Source organism: Bison bison, unplaced genomic scaffold (genome assembly GCF_000754665.1).
Source record: "Bison bison bison isolate TAMUID 2011002044 unplaced genomic scaffold, Bison_UMD1.0 scf7180017864178, whole genome shotgun sequence".
Classification (NCBI taxonomy): domain Eukaryota; kingdom Metazoa; phylum Chordata; class Mammalia; order Artiodactyla; family Bovidae; genus Bison; species Bison bison.
The window spans coordinates 704,482-725,967 of record NW_011494750.1 but is presented as its reverse complement, the minus strand read 5'-3'; the positions used below and the strand labels follow the sequence as shown (position 1 = coordinate 725,967).

The following is a 21,486-nucleotide window of genomic DNA, read 5'->3' as shown; positions in this document are numbered from 1 at the left end:
GGAAGACCCCCGCCTAAACCTCAAGGTCATCCAGCTGGTCCGGGATCCCCGGGGCATCCTGGCCTCCCGCAGTGAGACCTTCCGCGACACGTACCGCCTCTGGCGGCTCTGGTACGGCACCGGGCGGAAACCCTACAACCTGGACGTGACGCAGCTGACCACGGTGTGCGAGGACTTCTCCAACTCCGTGTCCACCGGCCTCATGCGGCCACCGTGGCTCAAGGGCAAGTACATGCTGGTGCGCTACGAGGACCTGGCCAGGAACCCCATGAAGAAGACCGAGGAGATCTACGGGTTCCTGGGCATCCCCCTGGACAGCCACGTGGCGCGCTGGATCCAGAACAACACGCGGGGAGACCCCACCTTGGGGAAGCACAAGTACGGCACGGTGCGAAACTCGGCGGCCACGGCCGAGAAGTGGCGCTTCCGCCTCTCCTACGACATCGTGGCCTTCGCCCAGAACGCCTGCCAGCGGGTGCTAGCGCAGCTGGGCTACAAGATGGCCAGCTCGGAGGAGGAGCTCAAGAACCCCTCCATCAGCCTGGTGGAGGAGCGGGACTTCCGCCCTTTCTCGTGACCGGGGCTCCGCGGGTGGGGGTAGGGGGCACAGGGTGTCGGTTTTGATAACATGGACCGTTTTTAACTGTTGCCTTATTTTCCCCTTCCCTCTCCACCCGTCTTTGGTGTCCTACCTGCCCCCTGTCCGCCCCCCTCCCCTTCCACCTGCCTCTCTTTGTCTCTGAAATTTGCACTATGTCTTGGACAGGAATCCCTGGGGCAGAGGGGGCGAAGTGGGGTCCAGCTCCCACCCCACCCCGTTCAGACACTCGAGTGTGTGTCCCTGGTGGATGGTGACAATGTTTACAAGCACCACACTTACACATTCACATGCGCACGCACGCACGCACGCACACACATACACACACACACATACGGGCGCCTGAGAGGAGAGACACCCCAAACCACACAACTTCTGAGGTTTTTGAATGGACGAGTGGTCAGGGTATGGTAGTTTTTGCACTGTCTTACTTCAACAAGGTAAGAGGTTAAAAGCAAAAAGGCCACCTCTCTCTAATTTATGAATGGTGTTTATCCCTCCGCATCCTGCTTCTGCTCCCCAATACCTGCTGCCCCCCACTCCTTGGAGCAGAGAAAACTGCCCTTTCCTGCCCATCCTTGCCTGTCGGTGAGCAGGTTTTTACTGTGAGGTGAATGTGGACCTTGTTTATTTCTTCCAGTCTGTGGCAACGCTGTCTGTCTGTCTGTCTGAGTTTTGTGGCTGCCCCTGGACTAGTGATGGCTGATAAATATTATGGTTTTCTGATTGATCTTGGGGTCCATCTGTGATATCTCTTTGTGCCAAAAAAGAAAAAAAAAAAAGAGTGGTTCAGTTTGCTAAATGAACATTGAAATGCTTTATCTGTGTTTTCTGTAAATAAAAGAGTGCAATAATGTCTGAGTGTGATTATGGGACATGTGAAAGGGTGAAGGCAGAACTTGGTGGGGTCTAGGTGCTTCTGGCTTTGGGGAGGAGAGACATGGAGATGGAGGAGGGGATTCGATGACCAGCTGCTGGTTTTCAGGATTCGTATCACCCTCAACACCCTCAACAGTTTGTTCACAGTTTCATTTCCCTTCGGTTAGTTGAGACCAGTCACCTTATAGCCAGGGGGTGATGCTCAAAATATTTACCAAGTGGTGTGGCTTGCTGGATCAGTGTCTGGAGATCCTGATGTCCTGGTGACTCTTTCCTGTGCCAGATGTTACTCCTTTTATTGCTGGGTCTGGGGCCAGGATAGCCGGGGAGGGAAAAGTATTCCAGAGTGGGTCGACTCAGGGCAGTGGCCTCTCAGTGGTCTGGATGCATTTAGTACTTTAACAGCTAGTGCAGGTGGCCTGTGGTCTACACTGGCGGAATACCAGTCCTGCTTACTTTCCTTCTGATCCTTGGCGATCTAGCAGCTGCCTCCGAGCGGCTTCCCCAGCTCTTATTCCAAGAAAACAGCTGGTCCCTGGGGTGGAGTTCACAGCTTTGTTGGGCTGGGACAGAGAGAACTCCTGGGATTAGGCAGCCCCAGAGGTCCAGAGGATGAGATGGCTGGATGGCATCACCGACGCGATGGACATGGGTTTGGGTGGACTCCGGGAGTTGGTGATGAACAGGGAGGCCTGGCGTGCTGCGGTTCATGGGGTCGCAAAGAGTCGGACACGACCAAGCAACTGAACTGAACTGAACTGAGAGGTCCTGGGCTTCTCAAGCTTGGAAGAGCTGTCACCCAGCCTTCAAGGGGTTTATTTGTGATAAACAAGCCTGCATGACAGAGAATCAGAAGCCAGAGTGCTGGCCTGTTTCTAGGGTCTAAAGACCGAATCTTAGAGCTCTCTTGGACGACCTGCGTGCCCTGGTTCCTGCCCACCTCCAGCTTCACCCGAGCTGTGTTCCCCTTCACATTCACTCTGGTCTTTTGGCTTTCTTTCAATTCCTTGAACACACTGAGGTTACTGCTCCCAATTTGTTCCCCTCTCCCTGTAACCACACCCTTGGGTAGTGTCCCTTCCCCCCATTTGGGCTTAGCCACATGCCTTGTCTTTGTCAATGGCTTACAGCGGCATGAGAAGTACCTGAGCTTTGGAACTTGTTCCTTTTTGCTGCTTTTTAGATACCTTTAACTGCCTTGTGAAGGAAACCCAGGGCAGCTTGCTAGAGAATGACAGACCACGAAATGAAGAACCAAAGAGCCCCAGCCAATGGCCAGCCAGTTCCTCACTGACTTGGCCACTGATACGGGTGCTCAAGTGAGCCCCAGCCCAAGCCAGCGATGCAACCTGACGTAGATTGTGGGAAGTGCCTTGCTGAATCCAGCCAAATTTCTGACCCACAAAATTGAGTTTAAAAAAGTTGTTTTAAGCCACTAAGTTTTGGAGTGACTTGTTATGCAGCCAAAGCTAACCAATACATACGGCACTCTGGCTCACGGCAGCATATATACTTAGCTCTTTCCTCATGGCTGGGTTACTCCTATTGCCCTCTTAACCTAGTTAATATCTGCTCATCCTCTGGACCGCAGTGTCATTATCAACACTTCTCTGGTTTTATCAGATTGGTTCAGTTACTCTAATCATAGGCCCCTATATAAGTGATTATATTAGATATCCTGAGTATAGGACCTTATGGCATCATGTACATCTCTTTTATAGTGTTCATCACAATTGTAATCATACTTTTAATTATAGGACTTGGCACACGATAACCTCCAGTAAACACTGGTTGCATGAATAAAAGAAGGGATAAAACAGGTGCTTCCCACTGGATAAAAGAATTTGCTTGTATGGCTCCTTCACCAGGGGGTGGGCCCTTAGGAATCTGAATGAGGCCGAGCCCGGCAGCTGATGCCCTCCCAGCCTGTTTCTCACAGGGGATGGGGGGAGGGGTGTTCAGCTGAGTTTTGTTCTAAGAGTCGGAATCACCCCCCTGTAGTCAACAATTCTTTTTTTTTTTTTTCCCACTTCAGGCACAGACACTGATGTTCCTATTTTTTTGTCTTTGCCATTTGTTACAATTTCCAAGGTTAACCCTTGTAGGGAGAAGGGCAGCGAACAAACACGTGTAGGGAACGTTTGCAGTTTCCCGAGCACCCCCCCCAACCCCCACCCCGGCCTCCCATCAGTCGCACCTCTCCAGCGGCTGTTTCCTGCTGACGCAGAAGCACCTGTTTCCAGCCAGGAAATGGTGGTCAGAGCGCCACGTAGGCAGGGCTGACCCGGCCCCACCTCGGCTGTGTGTAGCGCCTTGATGGCTTAGATCCTAAGGAGTAACTTCGTGGTCTTGTCCCGGTACTAAGGGCCCCTCTCATGCCGCTGCTTGGAGGGCTGTGTCCTGCCAATTCTTTTCATCGCAGGCTTCCTCTGTTGTGTGTTCTCACCTGCTCGCCCTTGTTTCTTCGTATTCGCAGACACTCCAGCCTCCCAGCCCCACTTCCCTCTGGGGAGCTCACTGAGCGCCTCTTCCCATCATTCCACAGGGTATTGTCCAGAACGAACCTGCCATTCCCTATTCATCCCCTTCTGGGGAAGAATTTCTCTCTGCTGGAATGCCTTTCATCACTGGGAAAGAAAAGATGTATGTGAAGCCCCTTCCCAGACCCATGAAGAAAACATATAGGCTCTGTCTCCCGAGTGCTGAAAAACAGGTTGGAATCAAGTCGTTAGAGGCAAGTAGTCAGGGTTTGAAGGCACCAGGGGGTGTAGCTGAACCATGGGCTGAGTGGTCACCAGGTGTGTTGTGTGTGTGTGTGTGTGTGTGCGTGTGTGTGTATGTGTGTGTGTGCGTGCGTGTGTGTGCGTGTGTGTGTGTGTGTATGTGTGTGTGTGCGTGCGTGCGTGTGTGTGCGTAGCTGGGAGACTAGTGCCCAAACTGAGGATCTGACTGGTCTGGGGGCCTGCAGCCCGCCTGCCCAGGGCATACACGGGACAATTACCCAGGCTTCAAAGAGCCCTTAAAGCTTCACCCAAACCTCCCATCTCCCTACCCTGCCTCTGTCTAATTGCACTTTTTGCTTCTGGGAGTTGTCATCTGCTGATGACTTGTAATTACAATGTCTTCTTCATCTTGGGAACCATTATGGTAAAATGCATGATTCTAGGTTCCGGTTCCATCTTTGTCATTAGTCAATGTGTGACCTAGGGCGTATCACAATTTTTCCGAGCCTCCGTGTTCTTATCTGTACAAAGGTAATGCTTATAATACCTGCCTCAGAGGGCTACTCTGAAGATTGCATAAGGTAATGCATTTAAGTGCTGGGCACTGTGCTTGGTGTATAGGGAATGCCTATTAAACGCTAGCCATTATCATCATCATCACCATGTCATTTTATCCACGGTTATTAGCAGGGTGCCCGGGACATGCTCAGTGAATATTCGTTGAATAGTACATTTTTTTGGTGAGCTCTTCTCACATGAATGCTAACAATGCACAAAGTTACTCCTGAACAAAATGGCACAGCAGTCAGTGCAGTCCCCTTATTCAGCCAAGGCCTAGAGGTGAGGCCTAACTAGGGGGAGGCAAGTAGGGGACAGACAGAAATGCCCCCGAACAGCTGCAAAGCAGGAAGACAAGCGGGCCTACCCACAGGATGGCACTGCAGGTGTCCGGTGCCCTTAGGGGAGTAACCCTTGGGACTAGAAGTTGGCTGAGATGACCGGCTGTCTTTTGGCCACATGTGCAAAATTATCTAAATTCCTGGGAAATGCCTTCCTGGGACCAAGTCAGCTGCTATGTCTAGGTCAGATGCACTTGGCCTTTCTGCCCCCTTTAAGCCACCTGCCTCTGTGCTCTTTTCAGTTCACCAAGGACCATTTTTCACATGGGCACCTAGCCTTCTTCCTCCCGAAGCCCCAGGGAAGCCCGCTGTCTCCAGCAATGAAGGATGTTGAGTTTTCTGAGACCTGAATCTTAGAGCTTCCTGGAGGGGATCTGAGAACACCAGCTGAACACACCCAAGCGTCGGGCGGTTTCCTCCTCTGGCACATTCCAGCCTCCAGCCTCCAGCAACAGTGCTTTCTGCCGGCGTTGCTTCCTGCGCTCTTCCTTCCTTGGTAACACCTCAGCCTTTAGCAATGCCACTCTGGCCTTCAGCTGGCTTTGGGAAGCTGGAAGTGGCTTTGGAACAAGAAGCTTTGCACAGAGGGGAACAGGAAGAGTAAAACCATCCAGGAAGAGTAGAAAATTAGCAGTTTAGGTGACAGGAGATTCACCTTGAGAACTTGCTCCACTGCATTTTGCTGGGCAAGCCAGAAGTCTACCTGAGCCTCAGTTCTCAGCTGTAGCCTGGGGACTGCACTGGAAAAGAATGCGTCTTGTGCAACAACCGGATGTAGTGGGCCCCCTAAGCCCATCTAGTCAAGTTAAACTTACTGGCCAAATACTGCTCCTGACTTAAAAAAAAAAAGTGTTTATTTTGATGATTACTGAGAAAGTTAAGTTAAAGATTCCATACTGGGATTGTGGGTAGATTGATTTCTCTATTTCCCCATGCCGTTCTGTCGTTTTCCTTTGCTTTGTGATTTTGAGATTGTGTTTTTAGGTGCTACACATCTAAAATTATCATAATTTCTGGTGATTTTCACCTTTTTTCATTGTGAAGTGTTCCTGTTTACCATGGTAATGCTTCTGCCTTAAGTCTGTTTTATCTAATGCCAATATAGCGACACTAGCCTTCTATGGGTAGAATTTGTGTAATTTATTATTCCATCTTTTAGTTCATAGCCATGCCTTGTAATTACTGATATATTTGACCCAGGGATTGAACCTGAGTTTCGCACGTCTCCTACATTGGCAGGTGGGTTTTTTACCACTAGCACCACCTATGAAGCCTATTTGAATTTACAGCTGCCATCTTATTTTGCACTTCCTATTTGTCTCACCCATTATTTTTAACCTTACTTTTGATTATGTTTTTGTCTATGACATCTTTTTTCCTCCACTGATTAGAGATTTACATATCTGTTTTTATTCATTTAGTGGTAATATTAGAAATGACAAATTCCTTCTTCAGTTTATCCAAGTCTAAAATTAGTCAATATCTTTACCCGTCTCTTAAAAAATACACTTAATACTTTAGTTAGTTCAGTCGCTCAGTTGTGTCCGACTCTTTGCGACCCCATGAATCGCAGCACGCCAGGCCTCCCTGTCCATCACCAACTCCTGGAGTTCACCCAGACTCATGTCCATCGAGTCGGTGATGCCATCCAGCGATCTCATCCTCTGTCGTCCCCTTCTCCTCCTGCCCCCAATCCCTCCCAGCATCAGAGTCTTTTCCAGTGAGTCAACTCTTCGCATGAGGTGGCCAAAGTACTGGAGTTTCAGGTTAGGCATCATTCCTTCCAAAGAAATCCCAGGGCTGATCTCCTTCAGAATGGACTGGTTGGATCTCCTTGTAGTCGAGGGACTCTCAAGAGTCTTCTCCAACACCACAGTTCAAAAGCATCAATTCTTCGGCGCTCAGCCTTCTTCACAGTCCAACTCTCACATCCATACATGACCACAGGAAAAACCATAGCCTTGACTAGACGAACCTTTGTTGGCAAAGTAATGTCTCTGCTTTTGAATATGCTATCTAGGTTGGTCATAACTTTCCTTCCAAGGAGTAAGCGTCTTTTAATTTCATGGCTGCAGTCACCATCTGCAGTGATTTTGGAGCCCCCCAAAATAAAGTCTGCCACTGTTTCCACTGTTTCTCCATCTATTTCCCACAAAGTGATGGGACCAGATGCCATGATCTTCGTTTTCTGAATGTTGAGCTTTAAGCCAACTTTTTCACTTTCCACTTTCACTTTCATCAAGAGGCTTTTGAGTTCCTCTTCACTTTCTGCCATAAGGGTGGTGTCATCTGCATACCTTAAAACACTTTAATTCTTTGTGCCTTCTTTTAAATTTCTCTGTGATTGTTGTGATGCATTTTTAAAGCATTATATGTGGTCTTTCATTGACTTTTTCTAAATGATCAAATTTATCAGGGTGCCATTTATATACAATAAGCTTCACTCATCTTAAGTATACGGTTTGATCAGTTTTGACAAGTGCATAGCTATGCATCACGACGATCAAGATATAGGAAAGCTCAGCCCCCAGATTCCCTCGTGCTCTCCCTCTTGCCGTCCGTCTCCTTCCCTAACCCCCAGAACTTGGCAACCATTGCGCTGCTTTCTGTCACTATAGTCTTAACTTTTCCAGGATTTTGTATAAATGGAGTCATAAACATGCAGCCTTTTGTGTCTGGATTCTTTCACTTGGTTGACGATTGATATTCATTCATGTTGAATGTATTGGTGGTCTGTTTCATCTTATTTTTGAGTGCTCTTCATTCCTTTGTGTGGATCCAGACTCCTGCCTGATGTCCCTTTCCTTCCACCTGAGGAACTTTTGATCGAATATAACATTTTTTTGGAGTGCAGGTCTATGGACAATGAATTCTTTCAGATTTTCTCTAAAAGTCTATTTTTGCCTTCGTTTTTGAAAGATACTTTTGTTGGCTTTAGAATTCTAATTTGATGGCTTATCTTTCAGCAATGTAAAGATTTTGATTGTCTTCTGCCTCATATTGTTTCTGATGAAGAATTTGCTGTGATTCTTAATTTTTTTGTTTATGTATAATATCTCTTTTCTGTAGCTGTTTTAAAGATTTTTCTCTTTATTACTTGTTTTCAGCAACTTTGATTATAATGTGCTTTGGTAGGTTTTTCTTTATCATTATTCTGCTTGGGGTTCATTACGCTTCTTGTATGTGTGGATTTATAGTTTTCATCAGATCTGGGAAACATCAACTGTTTTTTTCCTTCAAATATTTTTTTCTGTCCCCCTCAACTTTCCTGAGATTCTGACTACCCATATATAAGGCATCTTAACATCATCCCACGGATGACTGATGCTTTACTTTTTTCCTAGCCTTTTATCCTCTCCATGCCTAGTTTGAATAATTCCTAATCTGATGTTCTCAAGTTGTCTAATTGTTTCTTTTGCAATGTCTAATCTGCTATAGTCCAATTCAGCACATTTTCCATTTCATATTTGTATTTTTCCTTTCTATATGGTCCTTGTGTCTTTTATGTTATATATTCCATTTTTACCCTCATCGTATTCACATTCTCCTTTATATCTCTGAAAATTTTTGTAAGACTTATGTTTCAAAGTCATGCGTGTGTGCTAAGTGGCTTCAGTTTTGTGTGACCCTACAGAATATGGCCTGCCAGGCTCCTCTGTCCATGGGATTCTCCAGGCAAGAATACTTGAGTGGGTTTCAGAGTTCTTGATGACTAATTCTATTATTGTTGGGTGTGTTTTTATTGACTGATTGATTTTCCTCTTGGTTATGAGTCATATTTATCTGCTTTTTTTTGCATTGCCCTGTGATTTTAATTGGATGCTGAATGTGTTGATCAAAGGCCAGGCCAAGACAGAACTGACATTTATAATTTCAGTGGGGACCATTTAATATAATTAATGATTAGCAAGTAAAATATGATTAATTACTAAAAGGGTTGTAAAGGAGAACTCTTACGGAATATGAGAATAACACATGCAGGAAGTCCCACCTCCTCTGGGGTGGAGGGAGAGTAAGCCAGGAAGGAATTAAGAACTTGAAGAGGCATCCCACACATCTCCTGCCTAGATCCAGATCTTGGGGAAGATGTGGCTGCTGCAGGAACTCACCGCCTGCCAGAGGAGAAGAAATGTTCCAGGGGGTGTGGGCCAGAGCGTTCCTTCGCGTCAGTCCACCACGTGACTGAACAACTCAACAGAGAGTGCAGGAGTGGGGTGGGTGTGGATCGTGAGAGTCTAAAGGGTCTGCCTGTCGAGTGGCCGATAAGGCAGGGCGCTGGTGGGTCAACACAGGTCTGTAATAAGGGGTCTCCTGCTTTCTGTCTGTTCTCATTCGTGATACGGAGTTTTCTTGTGTATTTGTTTAGTTGTGAATCGTGGTTGACTCAATTTTCCTTGAATTTCTATTTATGGAAATTCGTGAGGCCTGGGATTGCAGAGGGTTCTTCCGAAGAGTATTTTTTATTTTTGGCCTCTGCCAGGCCCTTGGAGGGCACTTCTTGGCAGCAACCACTGTAAATTAAGTTGTTGGTTTGTGGAGTTTGGGGACCACCCAGGTGGTGTGAATTCAACTTGGTTGGTTACAAACTTGTGTCAGGAATGACTGATGGCTCCAAATTCTCAGTAGTTACTTTTTCCATTTTCTACTTAGGGCTTTGTTTTAAGACATTCCATTTTTCTTGCACTCCCCGTGACGGAGGGCGTTGTTGATATTACCCCTTTGTCCTTAACCCGAGACTGCTTCCCCTTGAAGTCTCAGCTGTTTGGGGAGAGTCACTCCTATCAGACTCCTCACCCTGGGCACACTCTGGGCTTTGTCAGCTTTTCCCTTACCCCTAGGATGCCAGGAAAACCAAGCTCTGTTTCTCAGGGTTCAGTAAATAACCCTGGTAAACACAGCTGCTGCTCTCCTTGCCTTTCTGGCTCTTGCCTCCGTTCCACGCTTTTTTTGGCCTTGTACATTATTTACTTTCTTGCCGGTTTACCTTACATTTAAGAATGCTTTTCCTTCTTTCCCCAGATATTTTATTTGCCATGAAGAATCAACTAGCAATGCAGGAGACCCAGGTTCAATCCCTGGGTCGGAAAGATCCCCTGGAGAAGGGCATGGCAACTCACTCCAATATTCTTGCCTGGAGAATCCCATGGACAGAGGAGCCTGGTGGGTTAAAGTCCGTGGGGTCCCAAAGAGTCAGACACGACTGAGCGACTAAACTTTAGTTGTTTTTAATAGGAGAGTCATCCCAGGTATTTGGTATTTTGTATTGCCAGGGTTAAGAGCAGTATTTCTCTGGAGTATCTACAACTTCATAGGTCCTACAGTAGTATTTGGCACATAAATGACGAAAAAGGGGATGAAGAAAGACATATGTGCATGAATTGGCTGCGTGAACTGTCAGTCAACCTTGAAACACTATGAGGTCAGGGGTCTGGTCTGATGTGTTCACCACTGACCCTAAACTGGCTAGAGTGATCCATGCTAGGGTTCAACTGATGTTAACTGATTTTAACTCAGAGTGGCCTAGAGGCCACGGGAAATCTGTCCTCGATAGAGATGCTTGCCGTGTGCAGAAAGCAACTTTCCAAATCTGTGGGCCTTTGGGGACGATTGGTTTTCATATGGTGGGGATGGATTCCGGTGACCCCTCTCTGCTCTTCTCCTGGCTCCCCTGGGCATTTGGCTGCAGATCTCTTCTCACAGTGTTGGAGTCTCATCTTTGGTTTTGGTGCTGTGATCCAAGCCCGTGCAGCTCAAAGGGTGGTCCATGTGCCAGCAGCACCTCCATCACTGGGTACTTGTTAGAAATATAGAATCTTGCCCGTGCTCCCCTTCAACTACTGACTCAGAATCTTCACTTTTAATAAGATCCCCAGTCTATTCATGTGCGCACGAAGGTTTGTGAAACACTGCTCTAATCCAGAGAATTCCAGTGTGTGTGTGTGTGTGTGTGTGTGTGTGTGTGTGCATTGAATGAATTACAGGGCTGCAGTGAAGAACTGATTCTTACAGCCTTTAGGTGGCCATGTAGGATGACCAGCTAACTCCTTTCTGTTTGGCTGGGACTTTCCCAGTTTTAGCACTGGAAGAATCACATCCCTGGAAACCTCTTGTGTATGTGCTAAGTTGCTTCAGTTGTGTCTGACTCTTCAAAACCCCATGGACTGTAGCCCACCAGGCTCCTCTGTCCATGGGATTTCCTAGGCAAGAATACTGGAGTGGGTTACCATGCCCTCCTCTAGGGGCTCTTCCTGATCCAGGGATCAAACCCGCATCTCTTACATCTCATGTATTGGCAGATGGGTTCTCTACCACTAGGGCCACCTGGGAAGCCCAGAAACCTCTTAATCACAAGAACTGGGATGGTTGGTCCCCTTACCAGACAGGGCCCAGGCATCCCTGTGGTTCCAGTAGATTTCATGAGGAGGAGCTACATCTGGTACCATGTGGGCTGGGCCTTGCTCCAGGAGGTGACTTGTCACCTGTGTCAGCAGCTAGCTGCCAAGCCCTGTGCTCCCAGTGTGAACAAGGGACCCCTGGACTTGCAAGAGGAATTCCCATTCTTGGTGTCCTGGAAGCATGGCGCCCAGTCCAACGTGGGTCAAGTCATGAAGGTGAAAAGGAAGCTGGGTGGGTTATCCAGGGTGGATCAGCTCTGGAAAAGGCTCCAAATCCCTGTCTTTACATCGGGTAGAAGCTGAAGCCTTAATCTTTTCAGGTGATGTGTCTTTTTAGTGGCATCCACGTTAGCTGCAGGGAGAAAGCTCTAACAATACACACACACTCCGCAAATTAGAACTTCATCATTATTTTGAAATCCTTGATATGAAATATTTGATTGTATTCACCATCCATTCATATTATCACAAGAAATTTCAACATTACATTTGTCAAAGAAAGAGGAGAAAGAGCTGTTAGGTTCTTTTAATATAATTTCAAGTGTTATACATTTTTGAATGGATATAAAATGGTCTTACATTTTTTATCATGTACTCAGTGAACAAAAGTTTCCTGCCAACAGTGACTTTCAAAAATTTCAAGAGCTCCTCATTAAAAAGCCCCCATCAAAAATTGTGTATGGCCATTTCACATGTAAAGCCTGATGTTAAAAAAAGTATGTTCATGGAAGAAATCTCAAGTTTCTCATTAAATTGCTTGAACAGATTTCATTGCGAAGTTTTTTTTTTTTTTCCACATAGTCAATGGGGATTCCCTGGTGGCTCAGACGGTATAGTCTGCCTGCAATGTGGGAGAACTGAGTTCAATCCCTGGGTCAGGAAGATCCCCTGAATAAGGAAATGGCAACCCACTCCAGTATTCTTGCCTGAAAAATCCCATGGATGGAGGAGCCTGGTGGGCTACAGTTCATAGGGTCACAAAGAGTTGGACATGACTGAGCGACTTCGCAGTCAATATTTAATAGTTTCCCTATTACTCTGTAGGGCTCCCCTGTTAGCTCAGTTGGTGAAGAATCCACCTGCCATACAGGAGACCCTGGTTCGATTCCTGGGTCAGGAAGATCCGCTGGAGAAGGGATAGGCTACCCACTCCCGTATTCTTGGGCTTCCCTTGTGGCTCAGCTGGTAAAGAATCCTCTTGCAATGAGGGGGACCTGGATTCTATGCCTGAGCTGGGAAGATCCCCTGGAGAAGGGAAAGGCTACCCACTCCAGTATTCTGGCTTGGAGAATTCCATGGACTGTATAGTCCATAGGGTCTCAAAGACTTGGACACGACTGAGCGACTTTCACTTCACTTTCATTACTTTGTACTTATTTTTTTCCTACCTAAATTATATAATGTACAGAAAATGTAATACAGTTTTCACCCAGTTCCTAGTTACCTTCATTGTACCCCCAACACAGTGTGCAAATTTGATCACTTTATCTGTGTGCCAAGGTGTGGTGATCCTGGGGAAATCTGGCTGTAATTCTCTGTGCTCCCCACTTTTATGAACTGACTGGGGCCCCCCACACACTGAGGGAAAGAACACGGTGAGTCCCCAAACCCTCCAAAAGTCTCCCTTCCACTTCCCCTCGCTGCTCCTTGGAGGTGCTCCTTTCCCTTCTTTAGTGAAAAATCCCAGCCTCAAATGGTTGCTGGTAACCCTCAGGCTGGAGGAGCTGGGCTGACTTGCAGAAGGGCTTCCATGGCTCAGCTGCCCCTGAGTTATGATGGCAAATAGGAGGGATCAGGTCACTCTTGGGGGCAGAGGACCTCTTCACTCAGAGATGCAGGAGACACAGCCTTGCCTGGAGTCCCCTGGACACCTGCCTTCCACACTTTACAGAAGGTCTCTGGGTCTCTCTAAAGGTTGATTCTTTATAAAGCCACACTCCGAACACAGTTGGTTTCAACCTTTCTCTTAGGGTCCCAGGGGTATATTTTGCCTCATCTTTACACTACCAGCTTGAACCTGACTTTCTCTTCCAGGGCTTTGATGTAGACTCAACTGGTACAAGTAGTGAGGACCATGTGACCGGGCTTTGGAGTCAGAAAGATGTGGAATCAAGCCTTGGCTCAGTCGCTTACTGGCTCTGGGATCTTGGGCAGGTCATATAGCCACACTGAGCCTCAGTCTTGAGAAGGGGGCAACAGAAGATGAGATGGTTGGATGGCATCACTGACTCAATGGACATGAGTTTGAGCAAACTCCAGGAGATAGTGAAGGGCAGGAGAGCATGGTGTGCTGAGGTCATGGGGTTGCAAAGAGTCAGACACAACTCAGCGACTGAACATCAACCACTTGCATACACAGGGTGGAATTATTAAAGGTCCACCTCATAAGGCTGCCATATGTGAGCTCATACTTTGTCAAGCTCTCAGCCCAGATCCTGGCACACAGTAGGCACTCAATTAAAGAGGATTCATGTTATCATTATTATTATTTTCCTCTCACCTCCTTGAATTGCTGCTTTCTTTTCTTCCTTTTTTTATTCCCAACAAATCCTGCCAGGCACCTGGAGTTCATATGACTGTGACCTCTTTAGCTGTTTGTGTAAGCCCGTCTCTCAAAGAAAACAGTCTCCCCAGGGAGAAAAATGCCCCAAACTTTGTGCATGTAAATCAACAATTCTGCACAAAGTGAGGGTAATTAATAAATGAAACCACTAGGAAGGACCCAAGAGAACTTATTATAGAAAATAACAGTAAAACTGTTATCTAATGTTCAGAATCTCAGACCAAGAGTTGTATTCACCTTCGGGTTTTGAAGCTGTGTTCCATTGACCAGCGATGTTTGATGACCAATTCCCTGGCCACTCTCGTTTCATGTTGAGGCTGGAGGGTAATTTAGTCTGTCTGCTTTGAAGTTTCTCACTTTTTGCAGCAGACTAAAAATTGATAATTGACTGATAACAAATTGTATTGATATTATTGTTTTTGCTGCTTTTTAAGCAAGTTTTAATGTAGCAAGCAGTGTTTCAGTTGGGCTCTCTCTGGAATGAGGCGCTGAGACAAGTTTAGTGCACATGGTGTTTACTGGGAAGGGTCAGAGGGATGAGCATCCAGGAACAGAAGGGGAGGGAACAGGACTGGCAGGTGGAGAAGTCAGGCCCAAGGGTGGTCCAGGCCAACCCCAAGAGGGGTCCCTCACAGTTGTCTAGATGGGCCATTGGCCAGGTCTTTTTCCCATCAGCCTCCTCGGTCACTCATTGATTATGAAAAGGGCAAGATCTCTGGGAAGGGCATGAGCTCCGATGGTGACTCTCGGCAGCTGGTGGATGTGGAAGGGGCACTTCCGGGAACAGGGGTACCCCCTTAAAGGGGGATCTGGGCTTCTCAGCTCTGTGTTCATCAGATAAGATAAACTGAAGCTGGGGGCCTGGAGCTTGGCCACTCTGGATGTTTCAGTGGTTCCTCAAGCACACATGACATCCTACAGTTTAGCAACCCCCCAAATTAGAGCTTAACTTTCTTTGGTGAGCAACCTGGAGCTCGGATTGGGAAGGGAGTTGCCAAAAGTCCCCCAGCAAGATATAATCAGAATTGCTCAGTCGGCTGCTGCCCCCTTTTCAGGTCTCAGCTCAGATGCTGCCTCCCCCAGAAAGCCCTGCTGAACCCCAGGCTGCATGAGATGCTCCTGTCTGAACACCCCACACCCAGACCTCTGGGGTCTGGTCAAGTTCCTGACTCCCCAGCCAGCTGTGAGCTTTCTGAGGGGATGGATGGTGAACGAGATGGCTGCGAGGTGGTGACTATCCTTAGGAAGGCATGAATGGACGAGTTTAGGTCCTCAACCATAACCTTGGCCCGGGAAGTCTGCCTGGTACCCAGCCAGAGAGAAACGTCCCCAACACCTAAGGGACAGACCTCCAGGTCTTTTCAGGCTCAGCTCAGGAAACTCAGAGTTGCTCTAAGCCCACTTCTCAGTTCGTGCGTTACTGCTCCATGCAAGGGTATCCGGATGGATTTCTCTACTGATTCCTTGTCCTACGTCTGGGCTCTTTCTTTTGTATCTGATGAGCTTGACATACTTGCTTTTATTTTTATGATTGTATGAAGCCTATATTGTTTTATGTGTGTGTATTTAATTTATGCACACAGTATTGTGCTAAAAACCCAATTCTGTCTTTTTTTTTCATCTCCCAGCATTTTGCTTTTAAAGACCTACCCAGGTCACTGTATGGACCTCTAGGCTGTGCCTCTAAACTGCTGTATCCACCACCTTTACTCACCCCTCAGCAATGGAGGCCTAGCTCGCTTCTAAACTTCCTCCTCCCCTTCTCATTGCCTCACACAACCCGAGGGTGGGGAGCCTCTTCCTCTCCTCACAGATCTGCTGGGTGATTTCTTTTGGATCTCGATTCTGGATGGCATTTCTGCTAAAGGTGTATGAAAGGGAGAGTGTTGGTTGCTCAGTCGTGTTCGACTCTTTGTGACCCCCATGGACTGTAGCCCCCCAGGCTCCTCTGTCCACAGTCACCCTTCATCTAAGTAAGGTGTATATGCATACTTAATTTGACTAAATAGACTTTCACTTTCCACTCTTAAGGGACCCTGCACATATCAAGCCCAGGGGCTCATTAGACTATGAACTTTCCCAAATAGAAGATTCTAGAAAATAATTTAAAAAATATTTTACGGAAGCACTTTGCCAGCCAAATAAAGCACAGGAGACGGATTCAGCCTACTGGTCTCCCGTTTACAAGTTGGAGGTCCAGACCTGAACTAGCCTTCCCCTTGACCTTTGCATGCAGAGGTCACGCATTCCTGCCCTTGACCTTTGCATGCAGAGATCACACATTCCTGACATTCCATGTGTGGCTCTTCCTGGGCAGGGTCTGTGTCCACACTAACAAGCTTGAGTGCAGCTTCAGCCCTCCTCAAATAGACCCCGACATAGGTCTATTTGGATGGAGACCAAATAGATGGGGCTCCTGTGATGGAGCCCCCGACACAGGTCATGAGCAAGTTTTGCGTGTCATGAGGAGGAGCTCTAGCAGCCTCACTGAACTTACCTCTCTCTTGACCCTGGTCTTTCAGGACCATCACCTGTCACAGGAGATGAGTTCTTTCTGGCAGGAGGTAGCCAGTTCTTGCTGGCAGCTGGTTCCCAGAAGCTGAGGAGGGGTAGGAGAAGGCATGGAGACAGGGGACGTTCTTAGCTTGGGCTGCTATAACAAAATGCCATAAACTGGGTGCTTAGACATCTGTTCCCCACAGTTCAGGGAGCTGGAAGTCCAAGATCAGAGTGCCAGCATGGATGAGCCCTCTCCTGGGTTGCGGACCACCCTCACATGGAGGAAAGAGAGGGTGAGGGAGCCCTCTGGCCACTTATGAAAGCGCTAACCCCAAAGTCCCTCCCTCAAGTGCCATCACATTGTGGGTTGGTTTTCCTTGTATGTAGTTTTGGTGGGGGACACATTCAGACTGCAACAGGAACTCTAATTACTTGCTCAAGCTCCTCCAGAGAAAACAAAGGCAGTTGCTCTGATTCTCAGGAGTTTGACAAAGCCTTAGGCAGTGGGGAATGTCCAGACCATTGTGTGGTTAGACAATAGCCACAGGTGTTCAGAAATGCTAACATTTCTTTTGAAAGAGAAAAAAAAGTACAACAGCTTTAAGTCTTGCTTTAAATTGGAGCATCTGTGGCTCCAGCCCATTCAGTCATTAATTCCCAGATGTCAGTAAGGCTTACCGGAGTTGGCTGCATCCCCCTGCAGGCATCTGAACTTCCTAAGGCCAGACTCCCACCTCCCAGGCTACACTTTGTGTAGCAGAGAGAAGGGGCTGAGGTGTTTGGGCTTCTGGAGTCCAACACCCCTGGGTACAAGCCTGACCCTGCTGCTACCAGGCCGTGACCTCGGACAAGTTGCTTCATGCCTCCAAGCCTCAGTTTCCTCCTCTGCAAGAGGCTAGTGCAATGACTACCATCTCACAGGGTACTCTGAGGATTAGACGAGTTAATAGCAATAAAGCTCTGTCTCATAAAAAGAATTCAAGGGCTGGGAATGTCAAGAATCGATTCAGGGGATTCTGGGATGCAGACAAGTTAGGAGAATTAGAACAATCAATAAACATTTCCCTGGGCCTACCATGTGCCAGGAACTGTGCCAGGTACCGCAGTGCCTTGGGCTGCACCCTGCTTGCTGGAGACTGCTGAGGGCCCTGGCATCCCGCAAGGAGGCAGAGTGAGAAGGAAGGGCGCAAAGACATGCCATGCGATGGGGCTTCCTCTCCAGCCTCCAGCATGAGAGGAGATTTTAAAACGTTTATTTGCTAAATGTTTACAGAGTTGCAAATATTAGAATCCACGGTGGCTAGTTTCAGCAGAAAAGAGCTTTATTAAACAATATGAGCAAATGCAGGCAGTCAACGGGAGGGCAGGAGGAACTCAGGACCCTGCCGTAATGCTGCTCGATGGGTAGAATAATTGCTGCCGCAGCAGCAGCCACTAAGCAGGAGGCCAGGAACTGACTTCACTGCAGCCGTGGTCTCTTCTGCCACAGGGAGTTGACCTTGTAACTGAGGCCACACTGATTACTGGACCATAAAACAGAAGTCTGTGCCTGTTTCTGCTTGGGGCTCAGTTCTGAATTAGGGACTTTTAGGAGAAAGCCCAGGTCACGTGCCTCCATCCTCACTGCAAGGGAGCCTGAGAATTGAGTTCTGATACATACAGCCTTACAAAGAGCTGAGAAAAGAAGTGAAAGGCAAAGGATAAAAGGGAAAGATACACTGAACTGAATGCAGGAGAAGAGCAAGGAGAGATAAGAAAGCCTTCTTAAGAGAACAGCGCAAAGAAATAGAGGAAAACAATAGAATAGGAAAGACTAGAGATCACTTCAAGAGAACTGGAGATACCAAGGGAACATTTTATGCAAAGATGGGCACAATAAAGGGCAGAAGTGGCAAGGACCTAACAGAATCAGAAGAGATTAAGAAGTGTCAAGAATACACAGAAGAACTGTACAAAAAAGATCTTAGTGACCCAGATAACCACGATAGTGTGGTCACTCACCTAGAGCCAGACATCCTGGAGTATAAGTGAGTCTTAGTGAGCCTTAGGAAGCATTATTATGGACAAAGTTGCTGGAGGTGACTTAATTCCAGCTGAGCTATTTCAAATCCTAAAAGGTGATGCTGTTAAAGTGCTGCACTAAATATGTCAACCTATTGACTCATCAGTAGCCACAGGACTGGAAAATACCAGTTTTCATTCCAATTCCAAAGAAAGGTAATGCCAAAGAATGCTCAAACTACCCTACAATTGTGCTCACTTCACATGCCAGCAAGGTAATTCTCAAAATCCTTTAAGCTAGGCTTCACCAGTTCTTGAACCAAGAACTTCCCTATGTACAAGCTGGATTTAGAAAAGGCAGAGAAACCAAAGATCAATTTGCTGACATCTGTTGGATCATTGAAAAAGCAAGAGAATTCCAGAAAAACATCTACTTCTGCTTCATTGACTATGCTAAAGCCTTTGACTGTGTGGATCACAACAAACTGTGGAAAATTCTTCAAGAGATGGGAATACCAGACCACCTTACTTGTCTCCTGAGAAATCTGTATGCCAGACAAGAAGCAACAGTTAGAACTGGACATGGAACAATGAACTGGTTCAAAATTGGGAAAGGAGTATGGTGAGGCTGTATATTGTCATCCTGCTTATTTAACTTCTATGTAGATTACATCATCAGAAATGCCAGACTTACAAGCTTGAATCAAGGTTTCCAGGAGAAATATCAACAACCTCAGATATGCAGATGATACCACTCTAATGACAGAAAGTGAAGAGGAACTAAAGAGCCTTTTGATGAGGGTGAAAAAGGAGAGTGAAAAAGCTGGCTTAAAACTCAACATTCAAAAAACTAAGAACATGGCATCCCGTCCCATCACTTCATGGCAAATAGATGGGGAAAAAGTGGAATCAGTGACAGATTTTATTTTCCTGGGCTCTAAAATTATTGTGGACGGTGACTGCAGCCATGAAGTTAAAAGAGGCTTACTCCTTGGAGGAAAAGCTATGACAAACCTAGACAGAGTATTAAAAGGCAGAGACATCACTTGGCTGACAAAGGTCCATATAGTCAAAGGTGTGTTTTTCGTGTGTGAATGTGAGAGTTGGACCATAAAGAAGGCTCTGCACTGAAGATTTGATGTTTTCAAACTGTGGTTTTGAAGAAGACTTTTGAGAGTCCCTTGGATAGCAAGGAGGTCGAACAGTCACTCCCAAAGGAAATCAATCCTGAATATTCATTGGAAGGACTGATGCTGAAGCTCCAGTACTTTGGCCACCTGATGCAAAGAGCTGACTCATGGGAAAAGACTCTGATGCTGGGAAAGGTTGAGGGCAAGAGGAGAAGGAGGAGACAGAGGATGAGATGATTGGATGGCACCACTGACTCAATAGACATGAGCTTGAGCAAACTCAGCGAGATAGTGAAGGACAGGGAAGCCTGGTGTGCTGCAGTCCATGGGGTCACAAAGATTTGAACATGACTTAGCGACTGAACAACAATATACTTGGGAGGGCCTCCCAAATGGGGCTAGTGGTAAAGAATCCACCTGCCAATGCAAGAGACATAAGAGACATGGGTTCAACCCCTGGGTCAGGAAGATCCCTTTGAAAAGGAAATGGCAACCCATTCCAGTATGCTTGCCTGTAGAATACAACTCAGTGATCGAGCATATTATGTACTTGGGAAGGCAGAGCTCACAGGAAATTTCCCCAAAGAGAAAGCTTTTCAAAGGATGGACGATGGCAACTGTTTGTATGTTTCTACTCAAACAGCGTGTGGGGGATGTGGGAGCAAGTGACAGAATTGGACCCAGCTCTTAGAGGCGCTCACTGTCTATTGGGGCAGACAAACCTCCACATAAATAACTGCAGACAAACGGAGGGCCTTCTAGGGAGATGGACCATCCACCTATCCACTGCACGTTTATACCTGACTCCGGTGGCTTTGCTGGTGTAAGAGTGAATGTGTGAGCTTCTTTCCATCGGTGGTGCTGAATGGTGGAAAGGGGATGGTCAGCCAATCCGGGGTCAGCCCTCCCACTGACCTGGGATTTTGGATTTCTTAATTTCTCTGAGCCTCAGTTTCTTCATGTGCAAAACAGGTATAGTCCTACCTACGATATAAGGACTGCTGCTGCTGCTGCGTCACTTCAGTCGTGTCCGACTCTATGCAACCCCACAGATGGCAGCCCACCAGGCTGCTCTGTCCCTGGGATTCTCCAGGCAAGAATATTGGAGTGGGTTGCCATGGACTAGTGTTCACATTAAAGATACTGTATGTAAAATGCCTGATATAATAGATGTCCAATGGAAGGTTGTGTTTATTGGTGTGAGCAGGATGAGAGAGGGTTCCTTTTGTGGGGTCATAGCTTCCCAGGTGATGCTAGCAGTAAAGAACTTGCCTGCCAATGCAGGGGGTGTAAGAGACGTGGGTTTGATCTCTGGGGTGGGAAGATCCCCTGGGAGAGGAAATGGCAACCCACTCCGGTAGTCTTGCCTGAAAAATCCATGGACAGAAGAGCCTGGCAGGCCACAGTCCATGGGGTCACAAAGAATTTGACACGGCTGAAGTGACTTAGTGTGCATGGATGCAAAATGCTTTCAAGAGGTAGCAGAGAGGTTGGGAAAGACAGGACAATCCAGGACCTGTCTACCTTGGGAATTCAGGAAAGTGTTAACCTTTATTAAGTCACCCTTGGGTTTGTCAAGCTTCAGTGTTGATTGTCATTCAATAAAAAGTACCAAGACAACCCTATTCCCCCCAACAAGAGAACAACTTTCTGCACTCTTGGGGTGCCCTAGCATTTCCCCAGAGTCCCTATCAAACAGAGAGCAGTGAAGGGCAGGACTCTGGACTCTGGGCCACCAGCTGGAAGGCGAGCTCTGCTTGCACCTGGAGGCCCTGCTAGGCTCAGGCTCCCAGCTGGGA

General features: G+C 47.1%; 1 protein-coding gene across 1 annotated transcript in view; it reads left to right on the top strand.

The window, feature by feature from the left end:
• CHST1 (carbohydrate (keratan sulfate Gal-6) sulfotransferase 1) overlaps window positions 1-1,454 on the top strand; it is a 7,391-nt gene extending 5,937 nt beyond the window's left edge. The window contains exon 3 of the mRNA XM_010842448.1: window positions 2-1,454. Within this exon, the coding sequence (XP_010840750.1) occupies window positions 2-577 (576 nt within the window). The 3' untranslated portion in view covers window positions 578-1,454. The remainder of the gene's footprint in view (window position 1) is intronic.
• The last annotated feature ends 20,032 nt before the right edge of the window (window positions 1,455-21,486 follow it).